Below are 23,565 nucleotides of genomic sequence, written 5' to 3'. Positions count from 1 at the left end.
GATAAGTAATTTTTTTAAAAAAATTGGGCACAAGTAATCAATAATTTAAGGTTAAATTGTCTACTTTGCTGCTAGTAACAAACCCTTCCTGTCAAACGTACGTAGCCACACAGGTAACAAGCTAAATCTAGACGCATACAACGTGACCTTCAGAGGACGTTATTTAAACTAAAGTCTTCTGATTGTACGACATCAGAAGACGTAGTACCGCCTTTTCATTTATCAGGAAGGTAATCTGACGAACAACAAAGCTAGTCTATATAAAAACTTATATACATAAGATGACACTAACTGTTCAAACTTGCTTTACTATGTACAACAACTGTTCAAACTAACACGCCTGCCTCCTAACCAAATCTGTATATCTCTCAAGAGCATAAAACCCCAAATGCCACAATCTTATCGGCATATAAAGGCCTTTTTGTTGTATGTAAACTCAAAGAGAGGCTATGTGCTGGAACAAAGTCTCCCATGCCTTTTCTCAAAGCAAGAAGAAATCGATTAACTTCTACCAAGTCAAAGAGCAAAACAGCGTCTTTCGATTCTCCAAACAATAGATAGAGTTGGTGCAGAGTCTGCTCCCTGAAGTTTATAGGATAGCATGTTGCAAACCTTCCTTTATGCTTAAAGAATTTCAACCATTGGCCTGGCTGGTATACATAAGAGTACAGTACATTCCTTTTAAAAAAACTGCAGATAATGATGATCTGCAAACCTGAAGCCTGTTTCCTGTTTTAGCTGTTGCCTGAATCTTTTCTCCTTTTACTTGTCCTGCAGCCCTTGGGTCTTGAACTTTCAGCAGGTTCTGGGTCAAGTGGCTTTTTCTTTGAAGGACTGGCTGTGTTTGTGGGGACAGAATTACGAGGAGGAGGTTCCCTCTCTTCCTTGCAATCTGTCTCTGAGGCATCTTGACTTGAAAGTTTATCATACAAAATAGCAGAGTCCAATGCATACACACGGAGGGCGAGGGCTGAGAGCGTTGAGATTCTTGCTGCAGCAGAGGGTGATGACCAATACCACCAATCGTTTTTCAAGTATTCGGTTTTGATGGCGTCCTCTAAAATAATTGTGGCTTGGACCATCTGAAGGAGATAAATGAGCAAAATTTAAGTATCAGAGTTTTAGGACCAAAATAAGAAAACAGAAATTCTGCTTTGAATTTCAGTGTATAATATACCCCCTCCTCTCCACCCTTCTACTTTAAGTACCAGAGAATCTGAACTAGTGACATGCCTACCACACACCCCACATCCCACCTTTGTCAGTCAATTTAACCAAAGCCCTTAGCCTAAGAAAGGCAGTAGGGCTAGAGTTGAGTATTACTCTGCCGAATATTCTGAAATAAATATTGTATATGCATAATGCACACAGCTGCAAAATCATCCTCATGAACTAGTGCAGAAGCCTACCATAAATTTCAAAAGACTCTCAACTCAAGAAAACATTTGAACACAAGAGCATCCTTCATGGGGAGGGGGGAGGATGGGAAAAAACATCCAAATACTATTGCACAAACTCTTTTTTTTTTTCCTGAAAACGTTGAGCAAGTTCAACCAGCGGAGAGTTGGAACTGAAGGCCGATATCTTTGACAAGAACAGGAAATCGCAGAACACTAAGGGGTCATGTGGTTTAAAGACAAATAATGCAAAGTATATCAATGAAGGGATTAGTAATGCAAGGTTTGTAATGCAAGATGTATTTCTTGTTGGACGTTCGGTTTACTGTATTAAAGAAATAGTATATACTGTTTAGTAAACAATGTGTGTTTACTTTCTAATCAAAATTTATCTACTATTACGAGGGTTAGTTTTATCATTTGTTGTTTCAATCCATGCAATACTAATACCTCAAACTTATTCCATTTTGTCCAGCATAAACTAATACACAGATTCCTGCATAACTTATGCAGGTATTGTTTAGGAAGAAGGAAAGAAAAGTAGGAACCAAACATAATACTAATGCAGAATTTTATGGTCAGTTCAAGATTTTATGTGGAAATTAGATCTCCCTAGCGAACCAACCAAATGACTCCTAAGGTCTCTCACGATACAACAACCACTAAACTCGAAAAGGCCTTGCTTAGTCTAGTAAAAAGAGCAAAACCTTTACCTCATAAATTGTAGCTGCAGATTTCACGAAGGCACGCCATACACGTCTTCTCTCTGATTGTAACCTTGACACTCTCAAAGCTTCTTCAGGTAAAGCCGCATCTATGTCAAGCAGGTTGATTTTAAGACACCGTAAAATCACAGAAGCCCGACCTGCTACAGGATGTAGCGAGGATTCCGGAATAACAAAGTACATATTAACCCCAAATTCAAGGATTTTATCCTTGGTAGAAGAAAACTGATTTCTTCCCCTCTTGGTTGCAGATTTTAGTCTCCCAAACACTGGTCCAGCCCCAGCTAAGCCATTTCCAGTACAATTTGGATTGTCGGAGTTATTAATGCAAGAAACTTTGACCCCATTCCGAAGTTGGTGCTCTGAAGATAACAAATCTGTAGAATTTCCTCCACATACCTCATCTTCCCTTTGGGAGAGCAGTTCAAGGGCAGAATCACATAGATATGGAGATGTGCATGGAATAAATGATGGTGTACCATTACACCCAATGAGTCCTATCTCGTTCACCAGCTCCTTGAGTGACCTCTGAGTGATGAACTGTGCTTTGATCTCCTCAAACTTAAATGGACATTCCTGTTTGGTTTGATTTTCAGCAGAAGCTGGTGCATTACCATGCTTGTCCCTCCTAGATGCTTCGCCATTACCAAGCTTCTTGCTCTTGGAAGCTTGAGACACGTCATTGCTCAAAGAATTATCCTGCAGAATTTCATTATTTGCTGTTCTTTTCCGCTTAGCGGGTTGTTCACTTGTTTCCCCATCCCGCTGAATGGGAGAGGGAGAATCAATCCTGCACTTTTCATTTGCATGCTTCAGACGTTCCTTAGCATCGGAAAATGTTTGGTGGCATGAAAGACAATGAGGTCTAGACGGCCATAATGGTTCTAGACACTCACACCTGTATAATTCACCATCAAAAGAAACTCTCACTTTGACACCAAGATTCGTGCAGATTTCCGTCTCCTCTTCTGCTGAGCAACCACTAACCATCTTTTTAATTGCAGTAACGGCTCTGGTGACGAGAGAATCAGAATTGAAACAGGAAGCAGAATCCTCGGAGGGAATTGAAGTGATCAGTCTTACCTTGTCATGGCCATGACTTTCCAAATAGTAGTATATCATTTTTCTAGTATCCCGCCACTGCAAAATAGACTCCTTCAATTCTCTCTCTCTCGGGTCATGCTCTTTTAGCCATCTAATGAGTATTTCAGTATCAACATCAGATTGATAAGATGTCCACTGATCAAGATTAGGCATGCCCATATTCTCCCATGGAGCAGATGAATCAAAAACACCACTTCGTCTTGAACTTTCCACACCATATGACCACAAATGTCCAGATGACTCCGGCTGTGTACTTGTACTTGCATAAGCTACTAATCGTGAAGAAGTGGACCTGCCAAAAGTCCAGTAGAGTCTGCCCTCAGAATCCTGTCCCATGTATTCCTTCCTAACAGAAACCTCCTGAAGTTCCAATTCTTTGGCAGCAATTGAGTCCTCTAAAGCACGAATCTCCTTCTTTATAGCAGACATCTCAAAAAGGAATGCTTCCTCCAAAGGGTTGCTAACGGAACCTGAACAAGTAGTGGCAGACACAATGTGAGTAGCAAACAGCATTATACTTTTCGAACTACTTGGTGTAGACTCCAAACAATTGCCAGGAATTTGGTCAGTTTCTTGTTGGAGGGTAGTAGATATGAACAAGTCGTTCTGCAAATTAGCTTCTTCAGTACCACATTTTGCATGGGATGAAGTATTCAGAGACCTAGTATTCTCCTTCAACAACTGTTGATGCTGTAAATGGTTGATTGGATCAGGAGAGTTTCTAATATGATTGGTGCCACTTGCACAAGTTTTATCCTGAATGTTTTTTGAAGTGTACAAGCAGGATTGCTTGTTGTAATCATTACACTTATTGTGTTGAGTGCCATCATCCAGCTGTCTGCAACCACCAGAGATTGACGAGTTATGGCTGCCACTGTCAGGCCCCTGCACCTTCAGTTTACAGTCATTGGACCATAGAGATGTGTCTGACCCTGTGTCTCCACTGCTCCGAGCATCATTCTTCAGTTTTGCAGTCAAAATTTCCTTCTTATGCTTTAGAAGCTTCAGTTCAGCACCAAGGCTGCGCAGTTTCTGCTGCAATTCAGCAGACAGAGAGGCGCTTCGGTCAATGTGATCACGAAGAATGGCTGAATTCAACATCTCATCACACAAGAATTTAAGAAGGAAAATTCTCTGCACCATTGAGAAAGAAATTGTACATGTCAAATTAGGTTAGGAAAAGCTGTACATAATTCATGTTCTACTTTTATGTTGTGTCCAACAACAAAATCATAGAATTTAACATATTTCTGCATGCAGCACAGTTCTCACCATACAGATAAATTTGTAGACAAGAATTGCACATAAATTGAAATATTAAAACATGCATATACCGCATAAAGCTCAGTCGACAAAGCAGATCAGGAGAGGCTAAGGAAGAAACTAAAGCAACTGGGAACAAAACTGGAATGTGGGTATCATTTCTATAGTAGCCCACCCTCCCCCAAAACCCTAAAGCTGAATGCATGAGGAGTGCCAGCATACATCAGATGAAGAGGCTTGAGCATACTAGAATAGCAGAGAAACAATGTTCCTGAAATTGTTTTGAGGGAGGCCTTAAAAGTTGTCCAATGTATTATTTTGAGGTCATTGTGTGACAAGATTTTTACCCTGCAGTAATTACACTTCAGACCTCTCAAATGGATGCCATCACATCAATGGACGTCATCACATCTTTGCAAAAATTAGCTCAACTTGCTTTGTGCCAGAGACACTGTTCCCCAAAAGCAAGAAACACATTTTAATGCCTAATATCTTTTAGATGAAGCCTACTGTCAGCCTGCTACACATTCAAGTCAAGCAGTGAAAGCATGATAAGTGTGCAAGCTTCAGAGTAGACTGGACTTATGTAGACAACTCCATACCTTTTCTATGACATGTTAATTTCAAATGTCTACAAATCCTTAAACACTTGTTTGATAATCCCATGCATATTTCTCATGTTATACAAGTTTAATGTGCGACATTTCAACTATCTAAAGACAATTGGAGACAAACTCCAGTAATTACTTTAAGAAAAGTTCCCACCATTACCAATATAATCAACAAGTCAATTAAACTTGGAAGACGTTTCAGAAACCAAAAGGAAGACAAGTGAGACAGATACTTCTTTCAAGGATCAAGAAACAATACTATTCCATACATCTTCCAAGAGCAAACAGGCTAACATAGACTATGTCAACATAAAAACACAGAAGAAAGTTAAAAGAACTCACATCCTCCAGTGGAAGCTCCCAATATTCCTTCAACTCCATGGTCCTTGTTAATTGAGAAAGTTTTTCCATAAACTTGTGAGTTAGTTTTCTGTGCAACCTCCTCTTAACGCATTGACGAATAGTATGAGAACCAGAAGAAGCATTCTGGGAACGTGATATCTTAGCTTCACAATCTGGGCAATACCACGGCCCAATAGGAACTTTAACAAGCGGAGGATCTAGGCAATACGTATGGTACTCCGAATCGCATTTATCACAAAGAAGAACATTGACGTCATCTTTATCCATGCTACATACTTTACAAAGTCCTTCCTCCCAAGGGGCTTTAGGAAGTGAGCTCTCGTTCACATGAGCTAGGAGACCATCTCTATCTTTTGCAACTTCACTACTTAAATTGCTGTCGTTTGAACACTCAATTATCTGGACTAGGGGAAGAACCTGAGATTACATGACCAAGCCAAAGCTTAGTTAAACAACAATGACAATGGTTGAACCAAAGAAATTGAATCACAAACCAAATGGATCAAGGTTCAACTGCTCAACCAAAATAATAAGTTACTGAAAAAACTGAACTGAGCAAATTGGATAACTTTCAAAATCAAATTTCCTCCATGAACAATCTCATATTCTATAGGGTTTTAAATCCAAGCACAAAAATCCCACAAAGTGGGGTCTAGGGAGGATAGAGTGTACGCAGACGGCAGACCTTACCCCTACCTCGTGGAGGTAGAGAGGTTGTTTCTGAAGGACTCTCGGCTCAAGAAGCAAAAGAAAGGAGAAATGAAAAGGAAAACGGTTTTGAAGGAAACATGACAACTAATAGGGAAGCAGCGCAGAGCATACAAGCAAAGAACGTAACATCATGAAAATAGTGCAATCGCCTAAGCATAATAAACAACAGACGGGTAACAGATGACAAAAACAAGAAACTGCATGAATAAGACTATTACTACAACAGACAAAGTGCCCCAGAGGCCCAGACTACCAACAAGGCTAATCCCATCAAAAAGCAAGACAACTGTCAACTACCTACTAACCTTCTACCTTATTCTGTGACCTCCATACCCTCCTATCTAAGGTCATATTCTCGATAAACTAAAGTTGTGGTCTCATGGAAACTTGACTAATTATTCATGCTAGGATATAAAAATGATAAGATAAGGAATAATTTAACTTTTCAGATGCAGCAAACAGAAAGCAATACCGGGCCACGGCTTCGAGGTGCCAATACCGCACTTGACACAGTGAAATAACAAACACTTGGTTTTCTTCATTTTCTCTTTAAGAGAGGAGGTTAACCTATCGCATACTCATGAGGTCCCTAGTGGTATAGAGGGGATGGGATATCTTTTCTTGATAACCATGTGTAGGTTCTTTTCCTTTTGGTATACGGATTGTATAATGGGTTTCTCCAATTGTTTTAAAAAAAAAAAAAGGTCAACCAATCACGGACAGGCTCAACTGCCTTTCCTTTCAAACTGAACCATCATGACATCTGCTAGCTGCATCAAATTTTTATGATAAAAGAAGACTAGCTTTTAGAGTGGATTCCTGTCCTAAACTGAAGAATCGAATTACATGACATATGCCAACTGCATCAGATTCTTATGATAAAAGAAGAGTAGCTTTTAGAGTGGATTCCTTTTCTATACTAAAGAATTGAATTACCTTCACCCATATCATTTCGGTTTGTATCTAAATGCGAACAAACATTATATGCTTATCTAAAAGGGAAGTACTGCTAGTCTGCTACTGCTACTACTACTACACTGTTAAAAAAAGGAAACAAACATATAAAAAATTCCAAGGCAAATCAATTCACTCCTGCTTAAAACAATAGGATTGAACAGCTAGAAGACCAACAAACCTCTTTTTCATAATCTTCCTCAAATTTCTGCAACAATGATCCAGCTAACTCAAGCAAATTGGACTTATTGCAGTATGCGGTTCGTATATTATGCCAAACCTAAAAGCAAAGAATAAGCAACATTAATCTTTTCTTGCCATTAAATCATACTGAAGTTAAAAGAACAGGACGAGAATGAAAATGTGCCCAAAAAAATATTGAACTAATCATGCATCTTTCCAAGTAAAGTGATCCAGCAAATCCCAGATATCTAAGAACATAGATGTGGCAACAACAACAATATTTTATACTGCAAATGCAATCTTATTTAAGAAACCAGAGTTAGGTCTTTATAATGTATTAACAAAACCATATATACATGTTAAAAGCATTACCTCCCGCACTTCATCAATGAAAGATTCATGTGATCCCCCGTAGGATCCAGCAGCCAACTTCACATCAATGGTCCTGAAGTCTAAAGGCCGAGATACCATTGCCGGATGCCCAAGAAGCCCCTCATTGTCATTGTCATTAGGGCTCAGAACTGTTCTTCCCGAGAGATTGCAGAAGACTTTATCTTTGTCTTCTTTAACAGTTCGCCGTAGTATAATCCGACACTGTTTCATGATTAAATCAGATACAGTGCTGGAACTCTTTACCTTTTCTTCCTTCTCAGGTTTGGGTGAAGTAGTTCCCCGGTTAACTTCCCCCAGGAGGGAAATTACTGCTCTCTGCATTCAGTTAATGTTTGATTAAAGGCTAGTCGTTTAACAAAGCTGACACATTATAATATATATATAAGATATTCATCATGCTGCACCTTCGTTGGTCCTGATGCATTTCCTTTGTAAACCTCTTTACTAATGGAATGCACCAATGCTTTCCTAGCCCATTCTGGTGGGTCTTTATCCAAAGCCATATTGACACATTTTCTAATTCGAGCACCCACATTTGTAGGTAGCTTCCGAACAGGCTCCAGCGCCTTGGCCCACTCTGGGACTTGCCCATTCTCAGCATCAGCTCCTTTGGCATCAGACTCCTTCTCATCAACAGAAACAAAAATGTTTCCACTCTTCAGTGATCCAAATATTTGCTTTGTGGCCTCTGCAAGAAGCTGAAATCACGTACTTCAGAATGTTTTAATTTGGACGAACCTCTAATAACAGGAGAATCAAGCGTATTGAGAAAACACTCTGTATACATTTACCAACAGCCAGATGGGCTCGAAAATGGGCACTCTTCAAGTAGGGTATGAAACACAAAGCAGGTATGACAAGAACAAACACATCAATTAAACATTGGCAAGAAGCTCAAACTATTAAGTTGACTGTACAATTAACTCTATAGACAAGGTAAAAGAGGAAAGTTTTTAAGAAAATAACTTTGAAAGGTCTCTTGTTCCTGTATGAGATAAAGAAATACGGAATATGAAAAGGTGGCACGTCCAAAATAAATATCCCAAATAAAGCATATATAAGAATACTAAGGGGTCATTGGATTGCCGGTTAAGAAGTAAGTTATTCATGTATTGAAACAGACATAACTAATACCATGTTTGGCAACATTCTAGTTTTTGTGTATAATATTCAGAACATCTAGTACGACATTTCGCTACCCGCTTATAATTTCACTTAACTAATACATGTATAAGTTAAGAGGGAATCTATGTATTAGTTTATGCAGAGTAGAAGATGGAATAACTAATACATGAATAACTTAATCCTACATAACCGAACCCTGCATAACTAATCCCTATACAATGAATTACTAATATTTGCATAACTCTAACCAGCAACCAAACGACCTTTTAATTGCACTTCTTAACAATTAATATATCAGTAGTATGTGACGATGCAAGTTACAAATCACAATTTAAAACAAATATCTTGTAGATGAAATAATTGGCACACTTAGATTTTTTCTGTACATTTATGGAGCAAATACGATAATTGATATTTAATGTTGGATACTCTTCGTGGAGAATCATGTTTTCTCACTTTTTTATATCTGTACGACTCCCAATATTTTGTATACACCTTGTATGTGGGTGCCTTTCCACAGCACTTAAATAAACTATCATAAAAAAATAACTGGAAAGTACAGAAAATTAGAATGCTACTACATGCAACAGGTGTAAACCTTACCATTGCAGCTTAAAAGAGACACAATATCATTTTTTACAGATAGTACATCACGTGAAAAATTGAACCAAATAACATGTATTTACTCCACAGGATGAGCTTACCACTGCCATTGACTTGTAAAATGTATCATAGCAATGCACATGAAATGGTAGATGTTTCTGCCATATTCGCATGTTCTTAATGCACTATAATCAACTTCTGTTTCTTTTAAAACTAAAAAATCAACTACTACTTCCATCCCCTTTTTTTTACTGCATCAGTATCTAGTGAGCCAAACAGATTCTTCTCTGACTCTGACCATGCTTTGTAATTACTTTCATTTTTTCAAATTCTAAAACTGGTAGTTAGTTGTATTTCTCATTAAGTTTCCAAGTTTGAATGTTGTTTCTATTTATTTTTTTAAAGTAGAATTATTTTGAGTCCTTCACAACACAAAAAACTGACACCATAAACACTTGAAAAGTTAGGTTAGATTTTGTGCCTCACAATATGGAAGTTCATTTGCATATTTAAAATTAATGACATCTTGAGATTCTGATAAGTTCAAATTATGAGCCTTAATCTTATTATGTGTCAGTTAAAGATTTTGGCAAAACATGCCATAGTATTAACACGTATTGCGATGGAAGACAGAAAACTTTGATGACAAGATGAAAACACGGTAAAAAAGCAATAAAAAGTACTTATTTAGATTCCTCAAATCAAGATAGGAAACATGTGCAATCACAAAGATATATGAATCGATCTTACCACTGCATCAGCCTCTGATGCAGCAACTCCCGAAAGAGCGCCACAAATTGGCCCACCATCGCCTTGTAGGCAATGAAATATTCTGCCACTTTCCTTGCAAGCAATTTCGGCTGACTCCATGTTGACTTCCATGGATAGCAAAGCTAGCATGTACCTTCGAGCAATCTCAGGCCATGTAACTTCATTCATGGGAAGCATTCCGAGTCTACTTTTCCTAACGGTAGCTAAACTGTCGGGGTCTTTTTTCCTGCCTCTTCTAGATTTGGACCCTCCTGTACCAATATTCGGATCTACATAGACAGCAACTTTAGAGAGCAGCTCAGTGACAAGAGCTTTGAGCAGCAGACCATGAATCTTTGTCAAAAGCACACCAGCATATCGGCTATATTGATGGAAACCCAATCGACCAGATAGAGAGTCCATTCCACCTCTTGCTAAGGTGAGCTCTCTGGCATCCTGAATCTCAAGTATGGGAATTTCCATCGAACTTGTTTTGTCTATCCATGGACTAACTAATTCCTCCTCAATTTCTTCAAACAAAAATGGAACTTTTAGACCCAAGACCTCAGAAAACCTCAACAGGAATTCCCAAACCTAAACACATTTGATAAAATAAAATTAAAAAGAGATTCAAAAAAAAGAAAAGGCAAGCATGTGGGAACAACATCGAATCCCTTTCTAGACAACAAACTCAAAAGTTAGAAGATACCTGGAGGGCGTCGCCTATCAAAAATGCAGGAATCTTTGTGCTCAAAGGCTTTCCCGAAGAACAGGGACGCCTGATGTCAGCATTTTCTAGATGCTTTCTGAGTGTTCCAGAAATTCTTAAAGATTCAATAGCTTCCCTCTCATCCTGCATGTGATTCTTTCTTTTAGCCTGCAGGAACCCATTTCCAACTGTTTGCAGAGTTGTCTTGTGTTTTCTCTTAGTAACAATTTTGTAATTTGAGCATGCAGATACACCAGGAAGCTGTTCTATAATTTCTTGCACAAAGTCTACATCTAATCCAAATCTGTTTTGCTCTAACCACTTCATTAACATTTCACAAGTATTTTTTAACTCGGAATTGCTCTGCACCAATCTTGGAAAACTGAGAGGGGCACCTAAGTAAGAGAACTTCGACAATGAACCAACTTCACTTGACTCTTGTTCATCCATTTTATATACATCATGAGTACAGCAGAATTCGATTACCCCTTTTTTCTTATAAGCATCAATGCATGCACGCAGAAGAGTCTGGGAAACCATTTCCCACACAGATGACGGTGATCTCCCTTCCACAACGAACTCCCCTATACTATCCCCTTGCCCAATTCCACCAGTGCATATATTTCCAAATTTTCCAGATAATTCCCTCTGCATATTTTCAGCAGTATGAGAGTCACTTTTCAGATCTGGTGGGCTGCACTCTTCCAGCATCAGCTGGATAGAAATACTCTCCTCATCAACCAGCGTAGAAGTTGCAGAATTACCATTTTCCACATTATCTTCGCCAATATGAGAATCACATTTGGATGTTAAGAGGACCGTCGAACCAGTTGGAACAGAATGCAGGATGCATGGGTACCTCTTGACCTTGAAAACTGGGCCAGCATCACCTCCATCTGCAACCTCACAAGCAAAAAGAGATCCTGTAATTCTATCATGCCAGCTAGACAAGTAACCCACAGGCCATATCTCACTACTACTGTGATAAAATGGTCGCGGGTCAACATTTCCAGCTGAAACAAGAACGAAGTCCTGATATTCAACTGGAAAGCCATCCTGAAAGAACATTCAAAGTTAGTCAGTAACATTGCAAGTAATTAAGACAGAACAAACTACCAGATTCTTCGGACTATGAGGAGATTAGAAATGCAAAAGCTAGCATGGCAGTATAAACCAAATATTGGTAACAGAATAAACATACACTTGGATATGTACACTTGAAGATAGAACCACCATTACGGAATAAGCTTCTACCAGGAGAACTCCAACTCTGTCCAGTCTTGCGGGTTTTAGCAGAACCAGAAGCTTCTTTACTTCTTGGGATATTTGGCAATCCCTCACAAAATGAAGTAAAGTTGTTACCTCCATTCTCAACCTCCATGGAGTGATGCAACCCCATATGTCGGGCAACATCATCACGCGACTCAAAGCGACTTCCATCTGGTCCAACATATACTGCATAAGTCTGGCATCTTTTGTCACAGTACTCAAAATCCACATGCCACCCAATCTGTACTTTACCGTTCATCCCAGCAATATATTCTTTAAGGTCTTGAAGGTAAACTTCACACGCGTCTTGCTGAATATATTTTTTTGCAGTAAAATGACCTGCACGATTTCTTAAATCATACATCACTACTGGATCAGTTATACTTCGGGTTGTCTGGTCAGAATGAGGTCTATGGAGTACCGTGTCCTCCAATTGTGACTTATGAATATCCCCCGTAAGTGAGGAGGCCTTCTGAGTTTTAAATCCATTCTCCCTATATGCCAAAAAAGAGCTTGTTGGGGCATTGAAGGAATGGACAGTAGAAGAGGACCTTTTCATATCTTGAACTCTGCGAACACCAGCAATATACATAATGTAAATTATAATGTCCCAATACTCCTAAAGCAGGCCGTCCAGGAAAAAATGAATCCTAAATTAAGGGATAGTTTCAAATATATACAATAAAGTAATTAGTTTACAACAAATATAGCCATGTTTTTATTACATAAAAATAGTCGAAAGTCATAAAAAGTATACAGTGACTATAAAATATAGCTTATTAAAAGTCATAGAAAGTATACATTGACTATACAATATAGCTAACCTAAACATGAGCTATACACTGACTATACATTATGATACACGCCACAAGTTGAATGTAGCTTAACTATACATGAAATATACACACACTATACATGAAGTATACACGGAGTATTCAATCTCAATCAACTCAAAATCACTTCTAAATAGTTCCAATTTTAGATATGAAATCCTCTCGGTGTTTCGAGCCTTTTGATATATAATTTGCTCGAAATATTAACGTTTGTGGTACATCAAATTTTTAAATCAAGCAAGCTTTCAAACTTTGAATCTGCCCTTTTGGATCCCTCTGCGACTACCCAAAAGATGAAAAGTGAAGCAAAATCAAGAACCCCACCAGCTACAAAGAAGAAGAAGACGCAGACACAGAAGAAGAAGAATGAAGAAGGAGGACGAGGACGACGACAAGAACACAGAAGAAGAAGATGCAGACATTTTTTAGGGAAAAAATAGGCCGAATAGGTAAATTTTGTAAATTGAGCTAAAAAAAGGTAAGTAAAGCTTATGGGCAGAAATTTTACATAATTTGCCCTTGAATAAACCTTCTCTACTGCATTTCAATATTATGAAAGACAAATCACACTAATATCCAAATACCGTATGACTCCACTTAGATTTAGGATGAGAAGACTAATGCAAAAACACTTTAAATGTTACTTCCATATGCAGCCAAGTCATCAAAGGGGAGAAAGAGGACAGAAGGAGTAGCATCAAGGAAGATATTACTTTTTCGTGCTTCGGCAAAAATATCCGTACAGAAAAAATCAATATTCTCTTTATCAAATAAAAAACAAAATCAATATTCTCTAAGAAGTAAGAACACAACTGAGCCTCTTGGTAGTAAGAATAAAAGAGCGGACCTGCATTTCCCTCCATACAGAAAATCTCGGAAATTTTAATAACATGGATTATTGTACATTAACATACTGAGGAACCTTTACTTTGTCGTATGTTCTTTTTAATCAGAACAAAGTCATATTTCGTAATTCTCCAAGAAGAGTATTTGATGAAAACTTCACATCTATAAGCAAATGAACTAATACTATTTGCACATCCGAAAACAAAGACAAGGAATTCAACTGAAATCACAACACAAAAGTTACTCTCCAATAAATGGAATGAGTTTCAGTGAAACATGATAGTAAAGGAGGTATATGTATATCAAGAAAGATGCATTATGTGCATCTCCCAAGGACAAATTTGCTTCATTTTACTCATGTTCAAGTAGAGGCACTTGCATGTCATACCATTTGCATTAAGCAATCAAGCAAGCAAAACAAGTAACAAGTTGGATAAACCCACCACCACCACACAAAGAATAAAAAATAAAAGTAGGGAAGAGAAGGATTTAAAGTATCAAACCCGGAAACACAGCTCGCTCCTTTTATTGATAAGTATGACATAAAGCATGAATCTCAGATTCTGTCTCATGTTACTAAAATCTAATATATCTTTTTTATGTTGGCTACTCAAGTGCTTTATATCTATTCTTTCATATGAAAATTATTTTTTTGATAAGCAATTCTTCATAAGCAGATTCATCTTCAAAAGGGTCAAAGCAGAGTCTATTCCATTCTCCTAGGTGAATGGTGACTTTGCCTTGAGAATTTGAACCCTCCAACAATACAAATCTCATTGTTCAATCATTGCATTATACAATGACAATAAATAGAATACCTTCTACAGCAAGAGTCATCATGATCTGTGGCAAAATAAGATTTTATTAGCAAAAAAAGAAGACTACGGAAGAATGGGACAAATTATGTGCTATAGCTTGTCAGTCACAACGAAGAATAACACCCTCAAACCTTGCTCAAAGTTATCGGTGAACATTACAAATATAAAACCTATAGCACTACACCAAATAGATTGATATTAAAATAAAATATGGATGCATGGGTAAGATTCAGAAAACTATGGAAGCAACAAAATCATGTATTGCATGAATCAACAGTTCTAGATGCATTTTGGAATTCAATTGATCAAGTGAATCAGGGGATTGCAATAACAGTAGCTGGAGATAAGTTGAACAAAATGTCGAAGGAGGAAGTCATAAAAGTGCTAAATGATGTAACCAGGCATGGGCATGAGTGGAATGCCACATTCAGATTCACCGCTCGATTTGGGCTGCATTCCCAAACAACTCAACTCGTATATAGCGCATCGTGGTGCGATAGGGTCCGGGCACAACGGGGCTCTCACCCTCCTGGCACCTCCTTCCAGAGACTTGGGCCCAATCCGCCGCTGAGGACACTTCTCATAACTACAATTCGGATGACAGAGTCACCTGATTCTAAGGTTGGTTGGGTTGTTCCCGATTCACTCGCCATTACTAGGGGAATCCTTATATGTTTCTTTTCCTCCGCTTATTGATATGCTTAAACTTAGAGGGTAATCCAGTGGGTCACAGATAGAGTGCCTAAGCACAAAAGGGGTCTAGGAGTCCAGACATGTGACGGGTTGTAGCCACAACACCAAGATAGTTGAGTTTCAACACCACTTGTCGTGATGTCTGTCGACGTGGACTCACATTTAGGCCAGCCGCAAACTCGAGGCGCACTGGAGGAAAATATCCACCCTACGACACCTTAAGGCGTACGGGCGTTATGATTCGTACGCATTATTTTCATATTACATAACGCTACACTTGAAAAAACAAGTTAGCATACTTGTTTCACAATTAAATGTTTTCCGAAGTTGGATAAGTAGATAAATCTATAAGATCTATGTTCCACAACAAGACACTCAAATGCATGATTGCTCCCTCTATATTAGTCAGAAAAGTTCACTGCTATTTTGCAAAAGGGGTGGAAAAGAAAGAAACTCTTTAGTTTGAGAAGGGAAAAGTAAGAATTCCTTCTCAAAAGAATGAAAAGAAACCAGAAAAACAGCCTACAATGTCAAACTGATTTTGAAAGGTGGCAGCTAGCAGGGCACTGCATTTCTTTTGCAACCCTTCTATATACTTTTTCTAAGTAAATCGACGGGACACCACGGCAGTGTCTCATTAATGTATAACTGGTTAATGTAAAAGAAAAAAAGTATAAGAAAGAGAAACATCTTGAAGGCCCTTCAAAAAATAAAGACATTATTATCAAGGAAATGGACCTTGGGCCTAACTCAACCCCAAAAATTAGTTAAGAGGTGAGGATCGTCCAAGACCATTTAAGGATACAAATTTGCCTCTCACACCACCGATGTGGGACTTAACACTCCCCTCACTCCTAGGACTGGACACCTGGTGTGTGGACAATTTATGATGAGGGTCCAAAATCGAGCTAAACAAGACTTGGTTGGGCCGGACTTTGATACCATGTTAAGGAAATGGACCTTGGGCCTACCTCAATCTCTAAAGCTAGCTAAAAAGGTGGATATTCCCAACACCATATATAAGGATACACATTTGCCTCCCCACCCACCGGTGTGGGACTTAACAATTACTATGCTCAAATCGAGCCAATTGGCATTACTTTAATCTCAGTGTTAGGTAAGAGACATTTATTAGACTTATATAGAAATGAATTAAAAGTGGAGGTAACGATACTTTTGACTATATTATAGAAGTAGATACCATATTTTACCATGAGACTTTTGGGTAATTATTAACGCAGCAAAAAAGTTGCATTACTTTTTTTCCGGATAAAGACATGTCACCCTTGACTGCTAATTGAGGCCTAAGGCATACCACTAATGGTAATAAACTTACTAAAATGACTTTTGAGAAATTATTGATTCAAAACTTCCGATAATAGGTGTACACCAATATGGACAACACAAAACAAAAATGGATACTAGAGTGTAGGAAGTATATATGTATTGCTAACCCATCTTAAATTGAACATTGAACTAACTTGTTGACTTAAAATTTTCATCCCACCCTTCGGGGTTGCCCAGTGGTTTGGGCTTGGGACTTCCATGTTGGAGGTCTCAAGATTGAAACCCCTTGCCAGCGGAAGCAAGGGGTTTGCCTTCTGGGTCGAGCTCGTCGCACCGGGCTTGTCTAGTGCGGGTTACCTCTCATATGTGGTTTGCAAGCTATTGCATTGGAGCGGGGGTTTTACCCTGTGCACACCCAAAAGGTAGTGGTTGCGGGTTTCCCTTGTCATCAAAAAAAAAAATCATCCCTATATTGAGCCTATTCAACTCAGCACTAAACTTGTTTAATTCTCATCAGCTAGCCATAATAAATATGCGCATACAAAATTTGCATTTCCTGGATCATCATTCTTAGAGAGGTAATATTACCTTTGCAAAACTCTCTACAACGATCAAAGCTGGAAAGTTCGTCGAACTATAGAATAGTCCATGTACCAACAAAATTTGGAAGCTACGTTGCTCATACTCTTCGAAGTTGTTGCATACGTGTCGGATCCTAAAAAAATGCATTACTTTTGGAGGACCCGACACGCATCCGGTGGTATTTTTTAAGAGTCCGAGCAACATAGGTATGTAAAGATATATCGTGTCTCAATATTGATAGGTCTACTAGTGATTCAAATTTTAGATAATTTAACAACATTTAACTAGTGACAAAATTAATTAAGTACTCGCAAAGGTAAACTATAAACTCCATTGTTATCCTCAAGAAATTTCCCCTCACAGATTTTTTCCATATAATTGTGCGTGCAAAAGAGGAATTAAGCTATGTAATATTATAGGACTACTTCTTGTGAAAGATGGTCTTTAGCATTCCTATACTCATAACCCAAAGAAATACAACCTCTTTGTGATAAACCATATACGCAGAAAAAGTATGAATTTGAACTACTCCACAAACATTGGGCAATTGGTTTTACACCTTCGGCAGGAGGAGTGGTTTCATGTGGGCAATGAAGCAACTCGATATTCTCTTCTCTCATTTTTTCCTGTTCTAGATCCACGCCCCCACAATATTTCCAATAAATAACTTGCTTTGTGGACAAACTCATGGATGAGAATAAAAGAGCATCGGTCCAAAACTTTCTCGGCCAAAGAAGAAATGTAATTAAGCCTATGCATATAAAGTTCTCAAGTAAATACGAGAATGGGAACTTTTAATTTGTGCTAACATTTCTAGAATCTTCCAATAAAAGATGCCTTTCCTGAATCCAAGCTCAATATTACTTGCAACGATTTCTTCCCTCTTTTGGCTTTCCTGGTTGAAGATAATAATAACTAGTTGGAAATAAATCAAATGTTTCAACAATCCAAAGTTCAAAATATTATCCATACAATTTTTCGAACATCAATGGAAAAGGACAGTATCATGAATCATTAGATTTTTATTTCTCAACCAAATAAAGACAATTGACCAAAAAGGAATAGGAATAACAAGAGAAGATGCAACGAGAATTCTCATGTAAATGGAAATGGAAGACGGAGATTTCCATGGAGTGAAATTGAGATAGTCAAGATTTACTACCAAGTGAATGGAAGGTATCCTAACAACCCAAAAGGTTGTGAAGTCCTACTACGATATTTTATCCTAGATCATCATTATATGATCAAAGATAAAGCTCAAAGACAGAGTTAAGGTCACTTTTCTCCATTGAAGGCATGATTTTTCTCGAAGCAGCAACAAGAATGGGACAAATATCCATATGCAGAACTACCAACATCGCCTTCACTGAAGTACCAAAGAAAATATGTTCAAGGATCTGCCTTGGCCAAGTTCTGTAGATCCCATTCCAGGGAAAGCATTTTGAGCTTCTCTTCTTGGGACTGCATTCTGCCTTCAGTGAATTGCTCCAGTAGAGATCAGAAATTGTTGAAAAAACAGCAAGATCTTTCTTTTGTCCCTTTCAGACGATCGAAAAATAAAGAAATGGTTAATACATGCAAGATAATTACGACCATCAATTGGTTGATTCGATCTAATCCATTGAATTATGCTGTTAAATGTTGTTTTTGCAAACATGAATTAAATTGATTTTTAACAATTTTTCGTATTGGACACCCCAATTGCTAAACTACTAATCGGTACTTGAAACATAGTATATATGTAACAAGTTTTTTCTCTTTGACACTGTAGTAGTTGCTACGGCGTGTCTAGGACAGGTAACTTTGTCCACTAAGGTTAAAACAGATAGGAAGAAATCACCTAGTATTTTGCCTCTGCTATAAGATTTGAACCTACCACTTCATTTACCACTAGGTCACACCCTTAGGTACAAATCTCATGCTCCTTCCCTCTTATCTTCAACCTTGAACTTCATGGTATACACTCTACTTCTTACATGCAACCAATCTCCAAGTTATTTAGGCTGTTGATGATGAACTAATGATGAAAGTTCCTTTTTTTTTTATAATTGTGGTGTTCGATCTACCTTGCGCGCTCCTCGACTAATTTCATGGGATACGTGCTACCTCCCACCATCACAAACACCAAGTAACTTTGTCCATCAAGGCTTGGAGAAATGATAGGAAATGACCTACTATTTACGTCGCCAAAATTTGAACATAAGACCTCATGATTATTTAACTCATTTCATTAACCACTAGATCACACCCTTGGGTGCAACAATCAATGATGAAAGTACACCTCAAAGAATCTATGGTTCCTTACCATCCATTCCACAAACCTGAGACTGTTTTCGCACAATTTCCTCAGCAAAAGGTTCCTATACGCTTAGCTAGAAGAAATAATCCAATAGAGTTCATGAATTTACCTAGAATAGTTTATGGGTTAATCAATAAAGAATTTTTATCTTTGAAATCCATTGAAAAGAACAGTAAAAGAGAAATCATAAAAAATGATCGAATCTCCAAACACCCCGAAAAAGATATGAGGTGCCCATAAACGGTCGAAGTAGTTGAATAGTAGGATCACTATGACTAGCCTAGCGATAGACGAAACTTATATATGGATGACTAGTTACATAGGAACCCTTTCGTTTGTTGGTTGTTCCGGTCTATTGCTCTTTCCTTGAATTGGCACACTACTCAGCTCACCCCAAAATATATTTGATAATGTTCCTCAATTGTCACAATGCAAATACAGATTACATTCACCTTTTCTAGATATGTTTCATGGAGATGCCATAAAAACTTGTCATTAAGGATAAAAGGTGAAGAATTAACTTTTTGGTACAACAAGGACTTGTTCACCATACTTTAATTAAATTACTTCTTCACGCATCACCTCTTCCTCTTTGTTGTACGTCCATAACCATTTAATAAGCACACTTTGGTGATCAAGTTTGAAAGCTTCATTCACTTGTACCAAAAGAAGGTTTCAAACTCCCTATTCTCATTCATATCCCCCTTGATTAACATTACTATTTACATTCTACAAGTGGTTTGGTTTCTTTCTTTGTTACCATCCAACGGTGTGTTTAAAAGCTAACGCAAAGAAGAGACGAGGTCCATCGGGCTTGAAGCGGAAAAAAATGAGAAATAAAGTACAGGCTTCCTTGAAGTGAAACGCACCGATTTACCAAAAATTAAAAATTGCCAACCATATATGATAGCAATATAATAATCAAATACCAACTAAATAGCTAATTATGGCATCTAGTAAACAATTGTTGATATTAATCCAACTCCTCAAAGTTGAGATTAAAAGACTCAACCTTTCCACCCACTTCCCACAACATTTTCCGAAGCGCACACTTCTCTAAAGTGCACGGCTTCCCCCAAAAAGTGATAACTCCTTGCTTCAGATCGAGAGTAGATGCCTCTGGTAATATTGACATCCAAGAGAAATTTCTCCTAGTTTTATTGGACTCTCTCACTAGCTTTGTAAGTATCGGAATGCGAACCTCATACATATAGGTAAGGAGACCCTTAAAAAAATTGGAGGTGTGAGAGAAAAGAAAACCTGCATTTTGGGACTAAATATCCAAATTCCTATATCTTCATTTCTCAAGACATTTGCACCATTTAATTGATCACTCTACAAGACTTCTATAATTGTAAAGAATTAAAATTCACATAACTACTGAAATTTATATTATAATATTGGTCTGATGTAAGTGTTAAATGGAGTAAAAAGTGGTCAATGAGGACAGTGGTCCCTACTTGTTTAAGATTGATGCATAGTGGTTGATATAATTACTTTATCAGACTAACTTCCCAATGTATACATTTTATTCCACTAACCACTGATGTGTAATATCAAGTTGAATTAACCACTTAAATTCCCAGTCCAGTCAAATACCACAACATAAAATGGGAAAAAAGGGACTATGATGGCATCTAGTAGATGAGAGGCGTCAGCAAGGACCTTCCAACTTAAGTTGAAGGCACACCAAATTGGTTTCATATCAAAGCTCTGATAGAGCATCCAGCCTGCATCTAGGAAGAAGTTAATACATTGACAATCAAGAAACTGTTTACCCTCTCGAAGTTTTTTTGGTCAAGGTGAGATAGTAAGAAAAGATGACAGTTTACATACAGTAGGGGATTCCTTATCAAAGAATTTTCATAGAGTAGGGACTGTGACAGAGGAATCGCCGAGAGGAGTCACATCCCCTGTTTCTAAAGGACTCATTAGACAAACCATTGAAAAAACTAGCTAAGAAAGCTACTAAAACTTAAGTATTAGTATAACTGAAAAGTGCTCAAGGAAAAGCATATCAAAGCAGATCGAAAAAAGAAATTCTGATGTTGTCATTAGATCTTACTATAAATTTTCTTTTCATCCCTTCGGTATAAGATAGCATATCGAAGAAACAACAAAAAGAAAAAAGTCCCAAGACATTGAACCCTCAATCCAAATTTTAATCTACTGTAGCCACAAATTCAAGGGAATGAAGCTCACGCAACGGATGTCCAAAGACTACAATCATTCTAGCAATCAGGACACCACACAATTACATTTACATATAGACAAAAAGTCCAATCACATACAATAAACATTACAGTGTAACATCAAGAAATACACAACGTACACAAACAAAGTTTGAATCTTTTTGTACATATACAGCATGCATTGTTAAAATAATCCATATTTTGCTTTAAATGTAAAAGAAAGGATAAATAAAGAAGTAAAATTCATACTTGGCCCCATGGTTTTGCTCCACTTGTCGTCCTGCAACAGGCAAATCCTCATTCAAATCAACAAACTGAAACAGCCCTTCCCCTTCCGATTCCCTTGGCGGCGAAACATTCATATCAAGCGGCGGCGATGAATTCATATCAAGCTCCACTACTTCACTCCCTCCGGCTCCACCTCTGCCACCAGCACCGCTGCTGCCGTCATCGCTGCTGCGGCGGCGTCCACTTAGCACACACTTGAAGCATTTCCACTCCTCTTTCTGCTCATCCTTCCTCCAACTAGACCCAATCTCACAAGAAGAACAAACCCGAACATTCGTTTGACTGGGAGGAGTGACCACCGACTTGCCCCGGGAAGATTCTGGGTGTTCTAAAAACAAACCCCTTTCGATTTCTCTTGGTGAAGGAAGAGGAGTTTCGTTAAGATCGATGTGAAACGGCAAAGCCCGGTTCAAATTTGAAGAACAATCCATTTCTTGAACAAGTATAATTTTTTCTTAAAGTAAATTTTTTTCTCAAAGACATCAACAAGCATTATATGCTAAAGAGTTGGGTTTTATATATACCCAAAAGGGTGTTGGAGTTTGGGGTTTTTCTGTGATTTTAGCAAAGAATTGGGTTGTAAAAGATCACCGACTGGATTATGTGAATCGAAAACAGAGAAAGAAAGAGTTTTTTTCGTAACGTAAATTGATGAGGGGGTGAGAAAGAGACAAATTTGGAAGGAAGGGAAGATTACAGGTAGGATTTAAGAGGAGTTTTGTACTTGTTCGAAACAAAGGCAAAAGGAGAAGAAGGAGAAGAAGGGAAGTAAAGAGAGGCCAAGGCAAAGAGTGGGTTTGGGTTTGGGTTTTCTCGAGAACGCAGAAAAGAGGGTTCTCCGCTTGAAGATGGTGTAGTACTTTGGATGAAAATGACCAAATTACCCTTTTCTAATTTATTTTAAAAAAAAAAAATTGTACTAGTAAAATAAATTTACACTATCAAATTACATATTGTATAAGAAAATACCAATAACCCTTTTTTTATAATTTTATTTTATGTATTAATTAAATAAATTTACGTCATAAATCCTTTTTAAATTTTTCAATGAAAACATTAATTTACACTATCAAATTAAAAAAAAGTCCCCCATATATATATATGTGAAAATGTATATGACGTAAGGAGTTTGACTATAGCGATAAAAATAAAATAGATTTTTTATGATGACTAACTAAAATGTTCATGATAATGTAAAGGTTATATGTTTTGTTAATGCATATAAATTAATAACTTGTTTTGTACTTGGAATTGTTTGGGATTTAGATAATATATGTAGTCAAATATGTGGTGTTTATTTGTTGTTTTGAATTCTAGGAAATAATTTTACCCTCTTGTTAATGTTTTTTATTTGCGGTTGTTGTTGGATTAAAAATTTAAAGCAAACAGTAAAATTATAAAAGTTTTTGGTGTAAAAAGTAAATTTAAACAAATGTGAGATAATTGAACATTAATGATAGTCTTACATGAATATATCTCTATGTAAATTTGGCAAAATCTAACCATGAAATTGGACATATTTCATTTATTTTGTATTTAAGAGTAAACAGATAGTTCCAAATACAAT

General features: G+C 37.6%; 1 protein-coding gene across 1 annotated transcript; it reads right to left on the bottom strand.

The window, feature by feature from the left end:
* Positions 1–39: 39 nt before the first annotated feature.
* LOC102596413 (methyl-CpG-binding domain-containing protein 9) lies at positions 40–22,800 on the bottom strand. The gene is made up of 10 exons (XM_006365145.2): positions 21,960–22,800; positions 12,093–12,729; positions 10,892–11,947; positions 10,183–10,776; positions 8,109–8,402; positions 7,684–8,019; positions 7,310–7,408; positions 5,443–5,880; positions 2,111–4,360; positions 40–1,082 (listed from the first exon to the last, which is right to left on the bottom strand). The coding sequence occupies exons 1-10, from the start codon at positions 22,427–22,429 to the stop codon at positions 735–737; spliced, it is 6,522 nt and encodes a 2,173-aa protein (XP_006365207.1). The 5' UTR covers positions 22,430–22,800; the 3' UTR covers positions 40–734.
* Positions 22,801–23,565: the final 765 nt, after the last annotated feature.

This window comes from Solanum tuberosum, unplaced genomic scaffold (genome assembly GCF_000226075.1).
Source record: "Solanum tuberosum cultivar DM 1-3 516 R44 unplaced genomic scaffold, SolTub_3.0 scf00540, whole genome shotgun sequence".
NCBI classification, from domain to species: Eukaryota; Viridiplantae; Streptophyta; class Magnoliopsida; order Solanales; family Solanaceae; genus Solanum; species Solanum tuberosum.
Note: the sequence above shows the minus strand (reverse complement) of the source record. Positions and strands in the feature narration are given on the sequence as shown.

Coding starts and splice junctions, on each gene's coding strand:
- LOC102596413 (XM_006365145.2), bottom strand. CDS start 22,429: ATGGATTGTTCTTCAAATTTGAACCGGGCTTTGCCGTTTCACATCGAT. Junction 8,403..10,182: donor CATCAGAGGCTGATGCAGTG/GTAAGATCGATT, acceptor ACGTGATTTCAG/CTTCTTGCAGAGGCCACAAA. Junction 8,020..8,108: donor ATGCATCAGGACCAACGAAG/GTGCAGCATGAT, acceptor AACTGAATGCAG/AGAGCAGTAATTTCCCTCCT.